Source organism: Trachemys scripta, chromosome 9, assembly GCF_013100865.1.
Source record: "Trachemys scripta elegans isolate TJP31775 chromosome 9, CAS_Tse_1.0, whole genome shotgun sequence".
Classification (NCBI taxonomy): domain Eukaryota; kingdom Metazoa; phylum Chordata; order Testudines; family Emydidae; genus Trachemys; species Trachemys scripta.
Window position 1 is genome coordinate 77,622,530 of NC_048306.1, and position 14,592 is coordinate 77,637,121.

General features: G+C 43.5%; 1 protein-coding gene across 1 annotated transcript in view; it reads left to right on the plus strand.

Moving 5' to 3' along the window:
• The window catches only part of MED12L (mediator complex subunit 12L), a 317,383-nt gene that overhangs the window by 297,961 nt on the left and 4,830 nt on the right, over positions 1–14,592 (plus strand). The window contains exons 41-43 of the mRNA XM_034780703.1: positions 1,907–2,063; positions 3,257–3,331; positions 10,165–10,246. Coding sequence (XP_034636594.1) covers positions 1,907–2,063; positions 3,257–3,331; positions 10,165–10,246 — 314 coding nt within the window. The remainder of the gene's footprint in view (positions 1–1,906; positions 2,064–3,256; positions 3,332–10,164; positions 10,247–14,592) is intronic.

A 14,592-nucleotide genomic window follows, 5' to 3' on the forward strand; every position in this document is an offset into this window, starting at 1 on the left:
TTTACCTTAAAACTTAATTTTTATCATGACATGATCTCAGAATCAGTATCCCTTCTGTTCCCAGTGGTGGGAAGGCTAGCTGCATTTCAGGTTCCAGCCTCATGCCCATCACCCAGACACTCCAGAGATCTCTCCAGCAGGGTGGGCATTCTGAGGACTTGATATATTTCAAATCATGCAAAAAAATATGCAGGAAAAAACATAACCACCGCTTCCTCCAACTTAATAAAAAGAAAAAGTTTAAGGCCATTTTTATGCACACCAATGGAACAATAAAAGGCATTTTCTAAATCTCTTTCTGCTGGGATTTTCAAAACAGCCAAGGAGAGTTAGGCACCCAGATTCCACTAAAATTCATTGGGATTTAGATCTTCAGTTCCCTTTGGCTCCTTTGAAAATCCTAGCCTGATTGGAGTGGTGCCAAGAGGCCCTGATCAGCATCAGGTCTCGTTGTGCTTGATGCTGTACAACTAGAAGTAGAACAGTCATTGCCCTGAAGTGCTCTCAGTCTATTCTGCTTCACAGTTCACTTTAAATGTCCTCAGCATTGTTAAAAATTATAATCCTGGCCCACGTATTGTAGAGTAACTGATTTTTATCCTTAAGGTTAAATATCCATTTTTTCATCTCAGCAACAGCATCAAGCTTGTGTCCAACTTTTTCTTCTGTTGGGGAAGAGATAATTTCCATCTTCTGATGACTGCATGGTGGGCTGCTAACAACAAAGCATTAATCATCTTGGGTTTATTACAAAAATGGCCAAGCCTTGGCCATGTTCCAAAACTAACTATCCTGTTAGGGAAATGAATTGTCTCCCTCAGTGTCCAACCAATGAGAGATCTCCTAATTTGGGTGGATTTACAATTTTTACTGTAACTTTGGCGTGTCCTTACCTCGCCTGCTTCTCATTACTAAATTACACCACAATTGGAATACACTAACCACAGTTTTATTTAATCAGTTTACAAATAAATAAGCATTAATCTTCATGTCGAAATCCAGCTCATGTACACCATGAGAACATGTCCCACACTGAATTCTATCTCACATATTCTGGAGTAACACTGATTTATCAGTTAGGCAGCAGGGCATAGGTTGTTATTCCTTATCACACATGATGTTCTTCTTTCTCTATGTGAATTCAGTTCTAAACCATCCCCAGACTAAAACGCCCCTTTTGAGGCCAAATTTCATGTGCCTAAATCACTTCCAATTTAGGCACAGCATCATATTATTATGGGGGGAAATTAAAAAATATTTAGCGTGTTCAAAAATCAGTTTAATCTAGGACTACAGACACAAATGTGTATTAATCAGAGTTGTACATTTAATGCCTGGTGTTCCTGGAGGGTGGAGTTAAGGTTGTTTGTGTTGTACATTTCCATACTTTAGCAGGCTTGGATTTCTTTTAAGTTTAAGCTTAACTCTGAATGTCCTGGGTTTATAATGCTTGTTTTGGGGATAATTATATCATCCTTGCAATGATTTTATTCCAAAATACTGATATTCTCAGCCTCAAGTTCATCTTAACATGGTTTTTGTCTAGAACAAAATTGTAAGGTGGTGCAGTTCTACAATGAATGTTACATGCAGTGTAGAAGCTGGCTGTTCATTCAAACTCAGAAGAGTTGAGTAGCTGGATTTCTTCTTTAGTTTAATTAATATACAGATATTGATTTCAACAACATATTACTATCCAGGTCAGTTATTAGATAATAGCACTGTAGATGTTTCCATTGGATACCTTTTTCCTAAATATTCTTGCTTGAAAATACAATCTTCCTGTACAACTTGTGTTTCAAATATACAAAGAACACATTTTAATCCAGGGAGTTGAACACTCACACTTATTTGATCTTTGTCTGTAAATTAAATAGTTACCCTGAAATAGATTCTTCTCATTCAGACCGACTCATCAGCCTTTGCAACAGAGTTCCTTAGTCGGAGGGGGACTTGATACTGTACCTACCACAGCTCCTCACCCAAACCTTAACTCGGTACAGCTGCCTCAGGAACAGATGAGACAGAGACAACAGCAAATTCGACAACAGCGACTCCTTCAGGTGGGGCACTTGGTTGTGTTTGAAAAGCATATGTGGGGCCTTATTCTCTGAATCAGGTAGTGGCTTTAACCTGGATCTCCCGTGTCACAGGTGAGTACCTTAGCTGCCATGCTGTGGAGTCAATCTCTCTCTCTCTCTCTCTCTCTCTCCTGCCCTCTAGTCCAGTGAATATTTAATTATTTATATGAAGTGGAAGAATTCCAACAGGAGAGATTGAGAGAGACCCATCCCAGAATAGTCAGTAGCCTTGTGGTGAGGGCCCTAATCACTGGGCTACTGGCTATTTTGGGATCAGTCTCTCTCTTGTTTTCAACAGAAATATCATCCTGGACCTGAGAAACCTTTCCAGTGAATCAGCATTTTTCAGCAAAAAACTCATTTGTCAGAAGATTCGTGATGAGACTTTTTTCCTCTCCAGTAACCTCCTCTGTGCCTCAGGATATTGAGCTGTGACAATTGCAATAATCAACACACACAATTTATAGTTTTAGGTCATTACAGTATTATTTAACTATAAGAATATGTATATGCCAGAATTAAAGTTGGGTGGAAACAGCCCATGTCTATAATATTTTCGATTATTCTGATTTGTTGATGTACCCCAATTTGGTAGTTAACTCTGTTTGGCAGTTAAAAACCAAAACACCACACTGGGGTTGACATAGAGGTAAAAGCAACACATATTAAAAATACTTTGTGTTTTTGGTGATGGTATAATTATTTTCATGCTTTAACTCTAATGCCAATAACTAATTTTTTAAAATATTATGGATAAACTTATGTGGGCATACAGTTAACAACTGACTATACCAAACAGATAGCCTTTTAAATCTGTTTCTGCAATATGTTTCTTTGATAGATATTATGAACACTGTATTGTAAATATTTGTTACTCATCATCCATGATGTGGCCGGCAATGTGCAAATGGAAAGAACAGTAGGGTTCAGCTCCTAAATATTATAGTGAGGAACACGCCTTCCTCAACCAACACTAAAAGCATATGAAAATCATAGCTTAGAAAGATAAGTAATGAACAGCCAAATTCTATGATATGTATCCCTGGAACAGCGAGAGGCTGCTATGCCTTCTCAAATAAAAAGGCTGCTGCTGCTGTTGTTATTGCTATTAATCATTTATATAATATAATACATGTACACATATTGTTGTTGTTACCATGGCAATGTTCTTTCAGTTGCAGCAGCAGCAGCAACAACAGGGTCAACAGCAGGCACTTGGTCTCCAAGCAGTGCAACCACAGCAGCCTTTGGTAAGCAGACATATTAAAACCAGACGTTTTTGTGTGGGTATGAGGGTACTTATGGGGTAGATGTTATTACTCCTGGAAGTAAAGCAATCTAGGAACAGCGCCAGTAAGTGTTGTATAAGCTTACTCAGACTACTCTGCCTTTGCATGTCAGTGCTGATGTGCACAACTCTGAAGCTTCGTCCGTGGTCCTCTGTGACAATCTTGCCAAATGGCATGATAGGTTTTCTGATGTGGCTAAGACAGGTTACCCAATGACTATCTTTTCTTTTTAATATAAAGACCAAATTTGAACGTGTGTCATGAAGCATAAAGCTTGTGTATTAATCCTTTGCCCCACCTGGTCTACCTAAAACTCAGCATTTTAGTTTGTCTTTTAAAAACACTAGTTCTAGGACGGGTGTACCATGAACTACCCAGTTACCCCTAGATGTCAGTGTTCAGTTATATTGGGAAAGTTGGAACTGCTCTTGCTCACGTCAAAACTGTTGGATAGATAATTAACAGATGCCTACTTCTGTCAATCTGGAAACTTTCATGAGCACTAAATTAATTTAATTATTTTAAATTCATTAGTTCGTAGGCTCTGAATATAGTGTGTGTGTGTTGGTGTTGGTGGTGGTGGTGGTGGTGGTGGTGATGATGATGATGATCATAATCAGCCTGAGTTCAGGATGGCCATATTGCTCAAATGCAGTGATTATACCTTACCCATGCTGATAAATCCTATATATTGCACCAAACTATCTTAGATTCGGTATATGCCACATACTTAAAAGAAACTCTGTTTCTGGAAATGTTTGAGAATTTTTTAAAAACGTAATTGGAACTCCCTCTGTCTTACTTTTATTTCATTCCCCCTGTAAAACCAGGGTGCTGAAAGGCCATGAATCCTATTATGCAGACTTGGAGACAGAGAGAAAAATATAACCAATACATTTTAAAAACCTCTCAAATTCTTATTTGGATTCTAGACATTAAAATGTCACTATTTCAAGCTCTGGTATAACAGCAAGGGCTGGTGTAATATTGGAGAACTGGGAATCTCTCCATTCCAGGGCAGGGCCGCCGAGAGCGGGTTTGGGCCCCAGTGAAAATTTTTTTTCGGGCCCCCCAGCAAGGGCGGACCGGCTAAACAGGGCCGACGAGAGTGGGGGGAAACCGGGCCCTGGGCCCCCTTCCGGACCACCAGGCCCCGGACCAGCTAAACAGGGCCGACGAGAGTGGGGGGAAGCCGGGCCCCGGGCCCCCTTCCAGACCACCGGGCCCCGGTAATTTGTACCGTATTCCCCCCCTTCTCATCGGCCCTGTTCCAGGGTGTAAACCGATCATTTATTAGCCTAGAAGGAATGAGATATCTGAACTTAACTTTTACTGCAGCAGCATATGTTGACCATATATTCCATATATACCATGTATTTTATAAATTTCCTCATGTTATTGAGTAATAAAGAACTATCTTCACTTGCTATGAGAACTCAACTTTAAGGGAAATTTTTTGCAGCATTGCTAATGGTTGTAGCCTTACATTTTATACGGATTTTTGTTTTAAAACTTTTATGTGAAAGCAGGATAATGTCAGGACCGTCCTTAAGCATACGCAGCATACGCGGCTGAGTAGGGCACCCGAAAATTTGGGGCACCATTCCCCTCACTGGCCGTGGCTGGAATCCTCTCTTCTCTGGCCCCTCCCCCATGCTCAGCCGACGGGCTTCTCCCCACCCCCTCCCTAACTCCCTCACTCCCTCCAGCCTCTGCCTCTGCCGCCCCAGCCCCGGGGAGCCCAGAGCGCCGCAACCAGTCACTAGCGGCACAGCCCACCACCGCCCGGAGCGGAGTCCCTCCCTGGACCCTGCCTGCCTTGAGCCACTGCGTACGAAGCTCGGTGTGTCAGCAATGGGGGGAGGGGCGTTCTGGGGGTCCATGGGTGGGGGTGGTGGCTGTGCCCCCTCGACACACTGTCAGTGGCGCCGGCTGGGGAGCATAGGGGCACCAGTTTAATAATACTGCGTAAGGCCCCATAAATCCTAAGGATGGCCCTGGATAACGTATATGATTGAGGCCGATTGTGAAACTGTGTGCACTCTCATATGAACAATAGAATCCAGTTAGAATTCTAAGGCACTTTATATTTTCCTTTGACACTTTAAATATATTTGTATTATATTTACTTAATTTTATGTGCTCTTCTGGTGGCTAATTTTAAACAGTGAAAATTCCACTATCATATTTCATCAAAAACTGCAGTTTGTAGCTCTAAATATGACTGTAGTACAGATAAATGGGTTTAAATCTCGTAGAAGTTGTTTTCTTGATATACTGCTAATGTGAGCCAATTGGTTAAAATATAGTCACTCTCTTGTACTTTTGTAACTAAGATATAGCTGCTTGTTGGCTGACATTTCAATGTGTATAAAAAAGGATCTGTGGCCGAACACTCTGGAAGGCTGTTCTGGTGTTTTTGTGGGGAGCCAGAACAGAGAAATGGCATAGTGCCGGAAGTGTGTTCTAGCACTTTTTTTTTTTTTTTGGTTAGGACTTGAGCATATAGTAACTCTGTAGAGACGCATTTTACTGTTTGGTCATGTGCTGCAGCTGCATGAAGAGTACCATATAATCATAGTAACTTTCAGAATATTTCTTTGATAGTCTGAACACTGGACCTTTCATTACATCTAAAGTATGAAAGTGTCTTGGTAAAAACATTTGAATGACCTCGTCTCTTCCCATACCATTGAGTAATTTTCTGCCAACATGTTGTTTTACCATGTACTACATTTGTGTTTTTACACTGGAATGTTGAGAACTTTCTATCCTTGGTTATATGTGCCTTTAAAAGTAGCTAACTAAAGGAACTCAATTTAAAAGAGTAAGCCGCACAAAAATGTGATCCCTACAAAAAGAGCCAGATTAAAAACTGGTTACCAATTTAAATGAGCAAGTTTAAAGAAAATATCAGCCGTTAGTGCTAAATTGTGCATCTTGAGTTTTTGAACTAGAGTTTATGTATTCTGGGGAATCAAGTTACCAACTTGTATTGTGTTTAAATTGGATGTTAGCATGTCTACCCCTTTTCTTAGGTAGCTGGTTTATTATCATAGGCGTAACTTGTGCATTTTGAATGTCTGTGTCAGCTCCTCCTGAAACTGCAGTTAGGAGCTGAAGATTGTACCATATAACACGCAAAAAGTACTTTTCATTAGATTTACAATATGATCTTTGATGTGACCCATGTCTTTGAGCTCATAAAGTAATAGTGATTGTGACATGTACTGTACAGCTAAACAAGCTGTGACCAGGGCCTTTGAGTCTGACAGAGAAAGTATTAATCGTCTAAGGTCTGTCTACACTGCCACTTACAGCGCTGAAACTTTCTTCGCTCAGGGGTGTGAAAATCCGCCCCCTGAGCAATGCAAGTTTCAGCGCTGTAAAGTGGCAGTGTAGATAGTGCTACAGTGCTGAGAGCAGCACTGGTAGCTATTCCCCTCATGGAGGTGGTTTTATTACAGCTCTGGGAGAGCTGCCACTACACAGCCACATTAACATCAGCTGTGTAGACATACCCTTAGAGGCAGAATTGCTTCAGGTGGTGCAACACAGCAGGCAGGGCTAGCCTATCAATGAGGAATTAACATACTAGCAAGCATACGGGCAGGCTTAATGAGTCTTGGAAAGAGAGCTGGGGCTGGAACTGAGAGAAGGCAAGGGTGGAAATTGCTCCTTGCCGCAATTTCAATATGGCTAAAGTTACTCAGAGTTAACACTGGTTCGGGACCATGGTTAAGGACAGTCTAGCATCACCTGTCACGGCCTTCAAAGCACTGGATCTTCTTTGTATTTTCTTGACACTGAAATACATCTCCCTGCAATAAGCACAACACAATGCTCTACATAAAATAGATTTGTAAACAATTAAAATGATCTCTTGTGCCCTGAGAGTTTTTCAGGGTGACTGAAAGGTGCTTCTGAAAAGGAGGAGAAACCTCTTTTGTCTCCTGTGAGTCTAGGAGGCTTCTCAATCTGACCCAGACCCACATTGAAGAGAAACTTCCTAGCTTAGTCAGAAGGACCATACTGGTTCCCAGAGGCTCAGTCTAATCACTGAAAGGACCCTTTTAAAAAAAATTTCATTTGGTCTAAGCCATGGGCCGGCAACGACTGGCACGCGGCTCGCCAGGGTAAGCATCCTGGCGGGCCAGGCCAGTTTTATTTACCTGCTGACGCGGCAGGTTCGGCCGATCGCGGCCCCCACTGGCCGTGGTTCGCCGTCCCGGGTCAATGGGGACGGCGAGAAGCAGCGCGGGCGAGCGATGTGCTGGCCGCGGCTTCTCGCCGCCCCAATTGGCCCAGGGTGGCGAACCGTGACCAGTGGGGGCCGCGATCGGCCGAACCTGCCGCGTCAGCAGGTAAATAAAACTGGCCCGGCCCGCCAGGGTGCTTGCCCTGGCGAGCCGCGTGCCGAACGTTGCCGACCCCTGGTCTAAGCGTAAGGAAAATTACCCTGTTTTGTTGTTTACAATTTGCATGAGGCTGCGTGAAGCTGGGACTTGAAACATTTTTCCTTTGTAAACTGGTTTACAGGGGTCATGACACCAAATTCCAAGAGTGGGTGGCGTGGCAGTTCTATTACAATATTTCCTTTGCAAAGCCTTTCACACCAAAGATATCCTTACTAAGGCTTTGTCTACACTACACAGCTTTTAGCAACACAGGCAGACTCCTGTGTAGAAGAGCTAGGGAAGCAATGCATGTTGATGGAAAGACTAATTTAGGGCCAAATTCTGATCTTGTGCCAGTATAGATACAGAGTAAGGTCACTGAAGTCAATGAAAGAACATTGGTCTAACCCCAGAGTAACTGAGAGCAGAATTTAGCCCTTAAGGTTTATCTCCAACCAGTTTTCTATTAGTGTAATTCCATTTACTTGAAAGAACTTGCACCTGATTCTCCTTGGCGTAAGCATGATCAGAATCAGGCTCATCACTGTTATTTTGTTTCATATGGGCAGAGTTGGTCTGATCCTGAAAGGTGATGGGCATCCTCCATTCCCACTGAAGTCAAAGGGAATTGAGGACACAATCACCACCTAGCAAGTTGTGTGCAGAACCCTTTAATTTCATTTGTAGTGTCATAGGGGAAAAAATCTCATTCTCCCCTCCACACACACACTAGTACCAGAAATTTTAATTATTACACTTGGTCAAAACGTAATTGTTACTTACAAATGAGACAATCAAAACCAACAGACCTTTTATGAGCTTTGGCAGGGCAGATGATCAAATCACTTAAAATACTTTCCTGGATGAATGCCATTCACTGCAAAGGTAGGAAAGATGGATGGTCTATTTGCAGAAGAAGACTGAATCTATGCCTTGTGTCTGGCTGGATGCAGGTGTGATATCTGATAACCCAATGGGAAATTTAGAAGATTCCAGGGACTGAGGAAAGCACATAATTTATTGTATAAACTTCAACACTCTTTGTTCCATGTGTCCTCACCATTTATTACCAACAATTTTGTCATGTTCTGTCATCATCGATCTCCAGAAATCTCTTTCTAGTTGCTTTTGTTGCCAGTTGCATATGGGATATTCAGGAGGTGAAAAAGTTTTGTTTTCTTTTTACTGTTAACACTTTGGGAAACTGAAAAGAAACATCTGCTTCTCCCTAGGATGTGATAGGACAATCTGAGCAATTTTGACTTCCAGAATGTGAAAGACAAATATATGTATAAATGCTCCAAAATTCTCTCTCTCTCCAAGGTAGGGTGACCAGATGTCCCGATTTTATAGGGACAGTCCTGATTTTTGGGTCTTTTTCTTATATAGGCTCCTATTACCCCCCACCCTCGTCCCACTTTTTCACACTTGCTGTCTGGTCACCCTACTCCAAGGAACAATAGCCTCGGTGACAGGAGGGTCTGCACAAGCTCCAGAGGTTCACTGGCACATTTTGTTTTGTTACATAGAATTTTCTATCTCTTTGTCTGCTATTTTCTGTGCATGCCCCAAATCTCTATGATTGGGTTTGCAGTGCGTCCCAGGATCTACATTGCAGCTGGGAGTATGCTTCTCAGCTTGGGCAGACAGACAAGCGCTAGCTCTGCTTAAATTAGCCTGTTAAAAAAAATGCAGTGTAGCTGGGGGTGGCAGGAGTGGCAGCTTGGGCTAGTATGAGTATGTTTGAAGTTGCCTGAGTATGTTTGAAGGTTTCCAGTGGATTTGTACTCAGAAAGCTGCCCTTGGCTACACTGCTATTTTGAGTGCACTAGCTCAAGCAAACTAGTGTGTCTGTCTACCTGTGCTGGGAAGTAAGCTCCCAGCTGCAATGTAATCATATTAGTGACAGCAGTGGACCACCAGAGATTTGGAGACAAACTGGAAATTAAAGAGAGGTGATGGAGAAGGAAGCGGAGAGAGTCTTGAAGAGCTCCTGGTCCATTCTCCTCCTCCTCCTCCAGTGTCTACAGTAACAACACAAGAGGTGCAATTCCCTTGAGCGCCAGTGTGATAGCTGTTAGGGAGGTCTTTTCAGGGTATTATACATATTCAGTCCTGATGTTTGTTACAAACTGCTTACTATGCAGGCTAGAGATTGGTGAGCCAGGTAGTCCAGGAAGGATTTCCTGTGTCCCCAGTTCATTAATACCTATGTATACTGTGATATGTTAAATTCAGCATGCTAGTTTTTTAATATATAGATAGATATAATATAAACCTTAGCTTTCCCTTTGTGTGTTTTGAGAGAGGCATATACCATGCTCCTTCGATAAGACATTGATGCGTCATTCTGAATTGTGTGAGCATTTTTCATCTTCTCTGGTATTACTGTTGCAGTTTCCAAGACAAGGTTTGCAGCAGACACAGCAGCAACAGCAGACGGCTGCTTTAGTCAGACAACTCCAAAAACAGCTCTCTAGTAAGTATGCCATCTATACGAGGCATCTATTTTTCTGCAGTTTCTTTTCCATATTTAAAACAAGAAACATGAAAATGTAAGTATATCATTCTATTGACACCTTCAGTTCTGGTCTCTAGTAAAAGGACAGTTCTGAAAATGATACAACGACAAACACTGAAGATCAGATTCTGTATGTGACTCAGTACTAGCACATGCATTGGTTCCCACAGAAGCACAGAGGTCCAGACCGAGTCATTTTCAGGATTGGGGCCTAATTGTTTGCCATCCTGAGTTCAGTCAATGTTATTTTCTCCTTCCATGTCTTATTTTCAATTGTGAGGATAAATCAGGAACATCATTGCACTGAATGTTTTCCTCGTTTTTCTCCAGCTATTTCTTGCTCATGTTTCAAACATATTGACAAATTTATGTTATTATTCAAAACAATTGTAAGTGTGTGCACATCAAGACCAGTCTTTGACTAAATTTTTCATTTTTTAGAAAAATTTCTTAATGGTATATTTCAAAAAAATGAAAACAAATATTTTTATTGTTTTTATTTGATTTGAAATAGTGGGAAAATTTCCACTCTCGGTTTCCTTTTTCCTTTTCTCCTGTTTTTTTTTTCTGGAAATTTCAGCACATTTAGAGAAAAAATATTTTGAATTTGGGGGTTTTTATTTCCCTCAGCACATTTTTTAAATCCCTTTTTCCACTGGAAAAGGTTTGAGAAAAGTGGAAAAGAAAAAACTCACATTTTGAATTCCCCGTCCCTCTTTTCCTCCTTCTCTGGGGAAAAAAAATGGCAAAAAAAGGTGAGGTGGGAAATAAAAAATGAAATTCTTCTAACTGAACTGAGATTTTTCAAAACAAAATGTTTTAGAAAAAATGTTTTGATTTTTTTCACTGAAAAGTGAGACTTTTTGAACAAAATAAAAAACATTAGTTTTCTTTTGAAAATTAAAATTTCAACCAGCATTAAAGATGTCCTCTCAAGAGACTGAAAATGTTATAATATAATATAAAAACTAGGGGGCCACCAAATGAAATTAATGGGTAGCAGGTTTAAAACAAATAAAAGGAAGTTCTTTTTCACACAACGCACAGTCAACCTGTGAAACTCCTTGCCTGAGGAAGTTGTGAAGGCTAGGACTATAACAGGGTTTAAAAGAGAACTAGATAAATTAATGGACGTTAAGTCCATTAATGGCTATTAGCCAGGATGGGTAAGGAATGGGGTCCCTAACCTCTGTTTGTCAGAGGGTGGAGATGGATGGCAGGAGAGAGATCACTTGATCATTACCTGTTAGGTTCACTCCCTCTGGGACACCTGGCATTGGTCACTGTTGGCAGACAGGATACTGGGCTGGATGGACGTATGGTCGTTCTTATGTTAAGGCTTTAGTTTAGGGAGGAGATGAATAAGAAAGTTATGTAACATATCATAGTATTTAGAAGATAAATTGGGTGCATCTCTCCAAGAACAAGGTTACAGCCAGTAAAATTGAAAGGCAACTAATTAAAAACCGATAAAAGGAACTACCACTTTACACAGCACATTAACCACCCCTGGAGCTTATTGACACATAACGTTACTGAGGTGAGCAGCATTCTGAAAGAGTATGAGATTTGAATGTCTAGTGAAATGTATAAGGAATGTAATGCCCCCTTATGCCTCAGGGTATAAACCAACCAGAGTGTGATGGGAGTTAGGAAAAAAAACATCACCCAGGGTCAGGTTATTCCATTAGGGACGTCAGAGACAAGATCTCAGACTATATGCCCCCTGGTATGATCCAGTATGGCAATTCTTGTGTTGCTAGATAAAAATATTACATTTTACTGCAATCATTTTTTAAAAAAAGCTTAATCCTCCAGGACAGGTTGTAAATGTAAGATATAAAATAGTGAGAATGGGGCCTGCTATGATTACGAGGAATTGGGGCATTCAAATTTCCAGTGTTGTACAGTGCCAGTGAATTACCCATATTCAATGTCTACAAATCTTTATTCATATATTTTTTAAACAGAAGCATTATTTCAGCGGGACCAGTCCCTATGAGAACTGAGGATAGAGTCTCTAGTTCAGAGGCGGGCAAACTTTTTGGCCTGAGGGGCACATCGGGATTCCAAAATTGTATGGAGGACCGGATAAGGGAGGCCTGGCCAATGCCCCCTATCTGCCTTCCCCGCTTCTCGCCCCCTGACGCGCCCCCCCCATCCACCCTCCTGCTCCCTATCCCCTGACACCCCCCCTGGACCCTCTGCCCTTGACTGCCCCCCACCATCCCATCCAACCACTCCTCCCATTCCTGACTGCCCCCCCAGGACTCCTGCCTCATCCAACCACCCCTTCTCTCTGACCGCCCCTGGAACCCCTGCCCCTGACGCCCCATCCAACCCCTCCTCCTTCCTGACTGCCCCCCCAGGATCCCTGCCCCCATGTTTCCTGCCCTCTGGCCGCCCAGTCCCCTGACCACCACCCTCAACTCCCCTACCCTCTATCCAACCCCCCCGCTCCCTGCCCCCTTACTGCGCTGCCTGGAGCACCAGTGGCTGGCGGCGTTACAGCTGCGCTGCTCAGAGCACTAGGACAGGCAGCCACGCCGCCCAGCTGGAGCCAGCCACGACACCGTGCAGCACAAAGCACCGGGTCAGGCTGCGGCTCTGCAGCTGTGCTGCCCCAGGAGCTCGCCGCCCAGAGCATTGTGCCAGCGGTTCAGTGAGCTGAGGCTGCGGGGGAGGGGGAACAGCAGGGGAGGGGCTAGCCTCCCAGGCCAGAAGCTCAGAGGATGGGCAGGAGGGGGCCCATGGGCCGTAGTTTGCTCACCTCTGCTCTCATTGGAAAAAGATATGCAACTAAATTACTATTCAAGGGTCTGATCTGGATAGATTCTGAGCAGTCACATCACCTGTGGAATTCCAGCCGGAGCAGAGGTTACTCAGACCTACTGATCAGGCCCCACATTTTTAGAAGTAAGCTAGTGTTTTTTTGGTTAGAATACTAACTTTATGGATTGATAAAAGAATTAAAATACAGTGTCACTATTTTCATCTTAAAAAGGTGTTCAAAACAAATCTTTATTCATTGGCAAGCTTTTCACAGAAGTTTTGATCTGACTGTAGTTAGGTGTCAACCTATTTGTTAATGGAGTAGCCCATTCAGCAGAGAAATGTATGCTCCTGTTGTATTAATTTAAATGGAATGTCTGGGCCAAAGGTGTTAACTATAACTCACTCACTGTCTCACATTAAACAGTGTTAACCAAGATCCAGGGTTTGATATACAAAGACCTCACCCTGCTTAGCACATGACACGCACTATTAAAAATCCTTTTAATCTTTTGTTAAACATAAAGAAAAGAAGGAAAAAACAGTTAAACATTTACTGGGCCGGCTCTGGCTTTTTTGCCACCCCAGGCAAAAAAGCCTCCCGCAGCCCCCCAACCCCAGCGGAGAGCGTGGCAGGGGAGGGCGCTGAGCCCGGCCGCGGCCCCGCTCTCCCCGGCTGGCCGGAGCGCTGGGGGGAGGGCAGTGAGCCCGGCCGCGGCCTCGCTCTCCCTGGCCGGCTGGAGCGCCGCGGCTCCGCTGTCCCCGGCGGCCGGAGCGCCGGGGGGAGGGCGGGGAGCCTGGCCGGGGCCCCGCTCTCCCCTACTGGCCGGAGCGCTGGGAGGAGGGCAGAGAGCCCGGCCGCAGCCCCGCTTTCCCCGGCCGGCCGGAGCGCTGGGGGAAGGCGGCGAGCCCGGCCGTGGCTCTGCTCTCCCCGGCTGAGCGCCGCCCCTCTCCAGGTGCCGCCCCAAGCACATGCTTGGAGGGCTGATGCCTGGAGCCAGCCCTGAACATTTGAAATGTGAAGTATTAAATAAGGCCTTCGCTTTAACAACATCCCTTGTTCCCTTTCCCTTTAGCTGGAGAGAATTTTTAGAAGGAAAAATCCCCTTGTTTGACTGTCTTTTAGATGATATCAAAGTTGATAATAACTGTTCTTTTGGAGAAAAGAGAAGTTAGTTGAGATGGGCTGGAGCTGCTGCTGTTGTGTTTAACATCTGATCCCATTTTATCCCAGATGGTGGTATGGGTTTCGACTGGAGCTGGTAGGGTGGCAATGTCATTTGGGTCCCTCTCTTTGCCCTGGTCTGGTCAAGACCTCTCCCAGGATCAGGACAGTGAAGGTGTGGGGTCTCAGGAGAGGGTGCGGGTGGCAGTCATGATGATGGTGAAGCTTGCTTCAATAGCCAGTTTTTCTCCCAAAGTCTCTTTCTTGAAGGACCCACAAAGGGAATGGTGGCCAGAATAGTTCATCCCCTCATTGTTTTGTCCACCAAGTAGGTCTAGTTTCTGACGCACCAATTTTGGTTCAAAGA